The sequence below is a fragment of the Lupinus angustifolius genome, chromosome LG04, assembly GCF_001865875.1.
Source record: "Lupinus angustifolius cultivar Tanjil chromosome LG04, LupAngTanjil_v1.0, whole genome shotgun sequence".
NCBI lineage: Eukaryota > Viridiplantae > Streptophyta > Magnoliopsida > Fabales > Fabaceae > Lupinus > Lupinus angustifolius.
Window position 1 is genome coordinate 15,400,760 of NC_032012.1, and position 8,988 is coordinate 15,409,747.

Genomic DNA, 8,988 nt, shown 5'->3' on the forward strand with positions numbered 1-8,988 from the left:
TCAAACTTCAATAACTGGCTAGTTTCATAACCTATGTAACTACCACTTTCATTTATTTACATCTTTTGTGATGTGAATTAAGGGGGCAATCTATGATTTGTGGAGGACAATCTTATAAATAGGAGAGCTACTTGGAGTTACATTCTTGGAAGGAAATTATGATAGTTTTTAATTATTATTTTAATAAATTGAGATTTTATTCTCACCGATAGTCTTAGAATTTATTTTAATCTTAGGAGTATTTTATTTAAAACATGTAATATGAGGGTTGGGTGTGTAATTCAAGGTATTAGACAAGGCTCATTCAAGAAAGTCATCAAGGCTTATCCAAGTAAGTATGTGAATCTCCATCATTTTAAATCAGATTTGCAAAGATACAATGCCATCATTTCATAATCATTCAAGTAATCTCATGGCCAAGGCATAGAAAATCAAGAGTTAATTCACAAATTAAAGATTTTCCTTATTCAAGATCTTTGAGGAATCTATCTACATTCAAACCAACCAAGCAAGGAACAAATAAGCACATGGCTGAATATTCAATAGGATTTCGGCCAACTCATGTCAAAATAAATGAGTCATTAAACTCCCACTAAAGACCATTTAATTACATGTTAAATTAGGATTTTAAATTTCCAATTAGGACTTAGCCAACTTCAGAATTTTGTATTTATGTATGATTTTGATGATGAATGAAATAAGTTGAATTTTGTTGGATTAATTCCTCTTTAGCTGAGCATTGCTCCTAACTTAGAACTTATCAATACTAGTTCTTGTGACGTTCATAGGCTTATTACCATTGGTGTGACGTCTTAACATTGTTCTTATCAAGGATCCTTCCTTGTCGCGAATCTCCTTGGCTTATCAAGCTACTTTGCTTGCGGCGCCTCCATTTTCATCCTTTTCCATTTTCTTTTATCCAAACATAAAAATAAAAATACAAAAATATATACTGATTGTACCTTACGTTAAACCATACATATTCATATACTTTTCTCTCATATTTATCATAAAATTGTGACACAAATATACAAAATTGGTAAACAAATTACATTCTGCGAGTGAATTAAGTTTGGCATCATTTTCCTTATAGGAAGATAGTATAAATAAGGTTAGCTACTCTCTGTAAGAAAACTTGAAGATTTTGAAACTTGTTGAGTGTTCTCTCTTTTTCTTATGAGTTCCTAAGCCACAATCAATTGACATTGCTGCCAGCCTGATATATGGTCCATCATCTTTATGGGCGCATTTTATCTGGGCTTACAACCATATCATAGAGATTCGACAAAATTTTACGTTGGTTGTCGACTACTTAATACAACTTTTACCTTTTATCTGGGCTTATGACTGGCTATGTATAGCATCAAGCACATATAGATAAAATTATTTTGAAAAGCTAATAACACTTACTTTAATATGCTTCTTTGATAAGCTCTTCCAAACGTTTTCTAAATCATTAATCATATAACCAACTTGTATGCTATTATATTGCTTTATAAGTCACATTCTGAAAAACAAGAGAAGGAAAAGTTCAATGAATGCAGACCAATAGGTATGATTTTCTTGTTTAGCTATGGATACATTTGAAACAATAAAATTATGTGCAGTTCAGCTTCAATGCAAGAAATATTGTTGAACTTTAATACCTTCCTGAAGAAGATAGCTCAATGCCCAACTTTCAAAAATTATAATGAGCATCTCTGTTAAGATCGATGCTACATCGATATTCCCGGATAACATTCTCCTCTTCTTCTCTTGTGTCAGCCATAGCATTTCCAATGTCCTTATCAAAAGCAGCACTAACAAATGTTCTGTTACATGCACGCGAACTTCGGGAATTTAAATTACTGTCTGAAGATTCTGCACTCTTTTTCCTCTTCCTCTTTGAGTTGAGAAATCCGAACTCAAGAGCTTCCAATGCTTTTGTGGTCAATGGTCTGTTCCTTGTGCTCTGGCGACGGTTGGCGATGATCCGTTGCTGCTCCTCGTGGCCATAAGGAAAATCCTGCATCCCATTGAGCTGTGTTACCTCGGATGGGGAAGATGATGTATTTGCACATTGGTCGCCATTTTGCGTTATGACCATAAAAGATGGCATATCTACATCAGTTCCTAACTCTGGTGGAACTTGAGGAAAATTCAAGTCAATCAACATCCTGGTTTCAGATTTTTCTCCGGAAATTTTGCTCATGTTTGGATTACCTTCATATGTTTCATGCTGATCTGATTCTGAGGTCGGCTCATTTAAATCGAAGTTCCTCTTCATAGAAGTACTCTCGGTGCAGCGGCTAAACTCTCCATGGTTACAAGCTCTTAACTTCTGCATTTCCGTGCAGGACAAAGAGTTTGAGCAATCAGATATCATGTTTTGAATGGATTGATGATCATTTATCTCCCTTGAATTGTCGATATGCATATCCGAATGCAATTTATGATTTTCTACTTTGGTGATGTTGAAGGTCTCAGGTATTGGAGTACAATGTGATGAGTCTATGCTCACTCCCTTATCAAAAACTTCTTCAATAGGGTTTGAAGAATTAACTTGTTCAACCGGATCTTCTATGGCGCAAGAAGCATTAACTTGTTGAACCTGATCTTCAATAAGGTATGCAGCACTAGCATGCTCAACCTGATCTTGAATTGGGATTGAAGAATTAGCTACTTCAATAGGGCATGAAGCATTAGCTTGTTCAACCAGATATTTCGAGTCCTCGGATGTATTTTTCGCAGATTCATTAGAGCAGCTCGAGATGGTAGATACACTCACAGTTTCGAAAGGTATGCTTCTTAGCTTTCTCACTTCACTTTGATTCATACCATGAACCATGCTGGTATCTACAATTGTAAACTTCATGAGATCTTCATCGCACATCGAACTATGAGGCTGAAGGTAACAATGATGTTGCTTATTTGACACACCATCTAGGTATGGTTTGTCCAGGCTGTTTTCCCTATCTACACTACCATCAGTTGCTTGAATTTCAATCTCAATAAGACCCGGCTCAGATGCTACTTTAGTCAATATATCACATACTGAATCGAAGTAGTGCTTACCATTTACGAGTGTCCTTGAAAACTTCTCAACACCAGGCACAAGAAAAACCAAAGACTGTTTTGATCCGAAAGGAGTATAAGCCGTAGGTTGTGCAGAGTGCCACCCTTTTGCTATAAGACGAGGCCAAACAGCTTCCCAGAAAAGATCACTGGATCGAGATTTACTCAATCTAGAGTTTCCGTTGAGAATCTTTATTATATCTATCGGTGTAAGAAAGGAGCAAGCTTTGCTAATTGGTACTTTCGGGCGAAGAGAGATGTTATTGGTCCTTGTTTGATCAGCAGCAGTGCTAGTGAGATCTTGCTTCCCTTTGCCAATACCTACTGCATCTACAAGCAAGTCAATACCAACTGCATCCTTTAAAGCAAATATATATTCTACAAATGGCATCTTTTCCTCTGCAAAATTCCTCGAAATCTGCAGTTAGTAAACATCGATGTGAGTTCAGGAGATAGCTTTTCTGGTTAGAAAATACACGAGTTCATAGAAACACACAAAACGGCAGGGCCAGCTTAGCATATTCTGTAATGGCTATGTGAACTATGGACACAGTTAGAAGGCATTGTGTATACTCTATACTATTAGTTAAGAAAAGAAAACAAATCGACATTAACAAGAGTAACAACGCATAAGATTTTGGTAAGTAATGTCAATTTCATAAACATTTGGACTAAAAAACATTAATTGAGTTTCTCCGCTTATGGGGTAAGGCTGCGTACATCTATCCTCTCCAAATCCCACTAATTGGGCCTCGTGCATTGGGCCGCCCTTTAAACCAGTAGACATTTATATGGTCATTCCCCTTCATCGAGATCGTGTAAGACAATGACTTGCATACAGTAAAGAGTAAAGAATGTCAGGGATATACCTCAACCAACATGGTTTGACACTCCCTTGACACATGAGGAAATAATCTTGACAGCAATTCTTGTTGTCTCCATTCTGTGAATATTTTCTGGCCACATATATACCGCTTAGACCTCAACTTCCGCGACACTGACCATCGGCGATATCCTTTAGACCTATAGAACTTTCCATAGTAGAAAGACATTATGTCTCCCATATTTTTACTCCCAACAAATTTCTTCACAAATTTGAAGTTCTTCTTCCCAAATACATAGAGGCAGAGGAGAAAACGGTTATATTCGATATCCGTGAATGATGGACAAACCAACAAACCATGTACAAGATCCTTGCCTCCTGATTGATCTATTTCAGTTTTCATTTCACTTATGACAGATTCTAACATTCCATAACTATTTTCAATTACACAATGTGCTTGCATAAGAGGACTTGGAATTCCTAGTGAAAAAGACTCTGGCATTTTTGAGTCCCTTATCTTCTTCATAAGCTTAGGAAGATAAATTGCTTCAACCAATGGAGGAATTTTCGCCTGGTATTCGTCTCCGACTCGAGGTACTACTCGAGGATCTCCAAGTATATCATCCACTTCAATACTAGATGATCCTTCAGTAGATTTGGCTTCAATGTCTTCTTTGTTGTCACCATAGCAAAGAGAATTCATCTGCAAAGAATAATATATAAAGATTTTTTAGTCATTAGATTATAGAAAGTACTACATTACTATTCTTGCCACTCATTGCAATCGCTACAATCTCATTACTGATCAAACAAGTTATTCATTCAGTCATTGCATGAATTAGTAACCAATTGATGTTAAGGAAAAAATTGGGCCAATACCATAAGTTAAACCCTCATACCTTATACCACAATCTATATGTCAAATCATATGGTGGGATCGACTACATTAACCGAACAAGGCCATAATGTTGTATCATAAATTATATTCATTGACAAAGCATTGATCTCTTAGTTCTTCTTTATATAGGTTTTCTTGCTCTCTTTCTTCCTCTAGGAATTGGACTAACTTCCAATATTCTCTCCTTAAGGGGCTTCTACCAGTCTCCTCCACACATGTTCAAATCACTTAAAGACTCGTTTCGATCATCTTTTCTACAATAGGAGATACTCTCTAACTTTCTCCATAATTCATTCATTTTTAATATTATCTTGCTCGGTATATTCACTTATCCAACGCAACAAATTTATATTATCATATCATAAAATTCAAAAATATTTACAACTGCAGAAATTTAATTCCATTATATTTTTCTCTAAGTTGACTATTGTATTGATAGAACAAAAACAACAAAAGTAAAAAGTGGTATGAATCAGTATAGAGAAAAACACTAAAGTACAAAGGATATTCTGAAAATCTAATCACACACAACCCTATATATCCACATTAATTCCAAACCCAGATCAGAAAACCACATTATAAGACATATTTGAATATTGATTAAACATTAATAACATAAACAATTAAGAAATTACAAAATAGAGAAAACCAACTAGTAAATTACATTTCAAGATACAAAACTACTGTCATAATTACAATGACCATGTTATGATAATTCAAAAGTAAACCCATCAAAATAAACTTCAAAAATTAATATAAGTAAATACCCACATAGAATCTAAAAGTGGAAACTAGGAAAAAAACATACACAGAACAAATATGCAAAAAAGAAAAATGCAAAGTAATGATTATGAATAAATAAAGACATGTAAAAAGTAATGTAACCTTGAAAGAGTTAAAGTTCCACGTATGAAAATCAACCTGGGAAAATGCGCCTTTCTTATAAACCTCAATTGTCAACTTGTGTTTATTATTTCGTTGATCAGAACTGATAATAGTAATTAACAAAAATATTATTAAACAAGAAAGGAAAATAAATATTAATTTAATAAGATGATAATAATAATAATAATAAAATAAGATGATAATAATGATAATAATAAAAGGAGAGGAAAGATAAGAGAGAAGTGTTAAAGTGTTTCATAGATGTTACCTCGTATCATCACAAACTTAGTTGAACTTTCATGACACAAAAGTTGTGTTCTGTAAATATATATAGAGAGAGAATAATCAAAATGAATAAAGAAAGGATTATAAATGGTGTATGTACTTTGATAAAATAATTGGTTATATCCAAAGGAATATTTTAGTGTTTTATAATTGATTATCAAATTTTCACACTCTTAAAATATGAGGAGAAAATATATGAGTGTCATTTCATTATCTGGTATTTATAATACAAATAAATGATAAATAATACACTACAATTTATAAATTTTTATGTTTACGGTTAATATATATTGCATTCTTTTTATACTACCAAAGCTATTCTCTCATCATATGAATAAGAAACTAAACTATTTTGGGTGAAAACTTAGCGAAGTCTCACACCAAAAGATCAACGCTATTGCATTTTAAAATAGAGGAAAAAAATGATAGACTAACAATGTACTAGTTTTATACAATTTCACTGCATTATTCAAGATTCGTGTTTATTTATCATTAATTTTTTAAAATTGATATAAATAATAAGTAGATAATACTTTGATTGTGTATAAATTTTTATACCTTTTACACTTTAAAATATTACATTCATGTATCATTGAAGGGCTATAATAACGGAGTATCTTAATTTGGCAAAAGTGATGGTTGGTTTGGAAAACTAAATCATAAAAGTAGAATTTGGAAGAATCGGTCAAAATGGTTTCGTTTGAAATGATTTTCAGTCAAAGGATTTTTAACTAGTGTCTCAGAACACCCTAAACCGACCAAAGTAATTTAAATGAGTTTGCCAGTATAAAATAAGATTAAAAATAACTGACACTATAAATGTTTTCTATATTATTAATTCATTATTTATAAATTATCATCGAATTTTTAAAAAAATATAAATGAACGATAAATAATATAATAATGTTGTATAAATCTTTATACTGATTTATTTTCGATAAAAAATCTTATACCGATGATTATGCATATATATTATATTCTCAAACTGAAACATATATATATATAACAAATAAGATTTAACTCACTGTACACTCAAATTGGTGTTCTATTTAATCTAGTTCTACAAGAATATTTTAAAAAACTAAAACAAATAGTACATATATTCTAATATAAGAGAATATTTTATTTTCTTAATTTTAACTAAAAGAATTGGGTTGCATACTCATCATCTACCATATACCATTCAACTTAAAGGAACTATAATAGAGGGTGCTCATGGTGTGATTTGCATTGATATAATAAGATAAAAAGTTATTTCATCCAAATAGGAAAATTACATATGGTTTAGTTTGGTTGATTTTATGTATTAAAATATTAAATATGACCTAATCCAATCTAAAAAATTAATTGTGGTTGCAATTTGGTTCGAATTCAATTTTTTATTCTTCATTAATATTTTCTATTTAAAATACATATTTAAGAATATGATCTATTTCATTAACTTTTTATTTTAAAAACAAAAATGAAGTAATATTTGTTGGTACTATTAAGCGTATCAGTTCAGCTTATGAGTAAGAAACTAATTTATTTTTTGGTGTGTGAATGTCCATCCTACCAAATGTTGTTCTTGTAAATTGAATTTTTGACATTTTGATTTTTCTAGATATTTAGTAGGTCACGAGATAAACACCTTGTTGCTAATTAAAGTAATATGAATCATTGTTCTTTTATAGAAATATTTTATATTTTATCCAAATGAAAAGAAAGCAACAAAAAAATTAATGAATGATATAAAATAAAACTCACAACTTATAGTAAATATATAGTTTGAAGTATCATAAATATATTTGTGATTCCTTACAACATCGATATAATGTGGTCTAATTAAATTGTGATTTGAACAATTTTTTATTTTTGGACTGATTTATGGTTTTATTTTGAATGCATTTGAATGTAAAAACCTGAAGTACAATCATGCCGAAAGGTAAAGTGACCTTGGTTTTCGTGAAGCTTTTAGTCAATTTTTAAGGAATACAAAAGGAAAAGAACCAGGAGAAAGCTCCATATTTTATGTATATACTTAATATTTTATTAACCATTTATTTTCATTATTTTTTTGAAGAGTGAATAATAATTAAATATAAATAATAATTAAAATAATAACAATATATAAAATTCGTAGAGCTTCCTAGATATATTTTTCTCTTTAATGTTCTAACTTTGATCGTGCATTGTAGATGTAGGTTAGATGTTTTGAAAATTATAAAATATGTAACTTTGCAATATGCTAATTTATTATTTAAATAAAGAAGAATAAATAAAGATTTTATACCTTGTTTTTGAGGTGAGAGATAGAGAAAGTATGTCAGGTTGAATCAAAGGAACGACGTTAGTTCAAGTGGTACATGTTTAATTCCGTTTGATTCCCCTTAAACAATGTTTCAGGTTTGAGTCTTGTGCATGAGAAAATGTCTGCTGGGAGAGTTAGCCTCACCTACCTATAAATGTTCCTGGCTATGGATAAGATTGCTTCCAATGCGATGATACCTATAAGAAACCCAAAAAAAAAAGGAAACACCTCTTGCAATGCGAAGGCGCTTCAGGAAATCGTCTATTAATAGAAGATCTGAGGTGGATGATTAAATCAAATATATGTTTGAATTTGAGATTTAGAGCTCTTAAGGTTTAGCATAAGTTGTTCATCGAAACTTCAAAAGTTTAGTGTTTTTCAAATGGTCTAAATAATTCGTTTGTATTGTGAGTAATTTAAATACTAAGGGTAGAAACATGAAAAGTCCCTAGATTATTCCTAAACCGCTTAACTAGTGGTTTGTGAGATAGCCCTATTAAAAAGTGGGCCTATGACACCAAATGCAGGCCTTTAAAGTGAATCCATAGATTAGAACTCATTTTAATAGCTCTATTTAATATAATACATTAAAGTAGAATATATGTTTATTTATTATTGATTCTATTATGAATTAATAAAATATAGGATTGGAAATTTAATCAAATCTATGTTGGGATTTTAAACTTAGAGCTTTTAAGATTCGGGTGAGTTTTCCATTAATATCTCTGGGTTTTGTTTGTCAAATAATATGTT

The 8,988-nt window shown here is 31.5% G+C and overlaps 1 protein-coding gene across 1 annotated transcript; it reads right to left on the bottom strand.

The window, feature by feature from the left end:
- On the bottom strand, positions 1,269 to 6,011 carry LOC109345984. Its single transcript, XM_019585308.1, has 4 exons — positions 5,929 to 6,011; positions 5,661 to 5,763; positions 3,924 to 4,580; positions 1,269 to 3,472 (listed from the first exon to the last, which is right to left on the bottom strand). Exons 3-4 carry the CDS (start codon positions 4,578 to 4,580, stop codon positions 1,679 to 1,681), a joined length of 2,451 nt encoding a protein of 816 aa, XP_019440853.1. The 5' UTR covers positions 5,661 to 5,763; positions 5,929 to 6,011; the 3' UTR covers positions 1,269 to 1,678.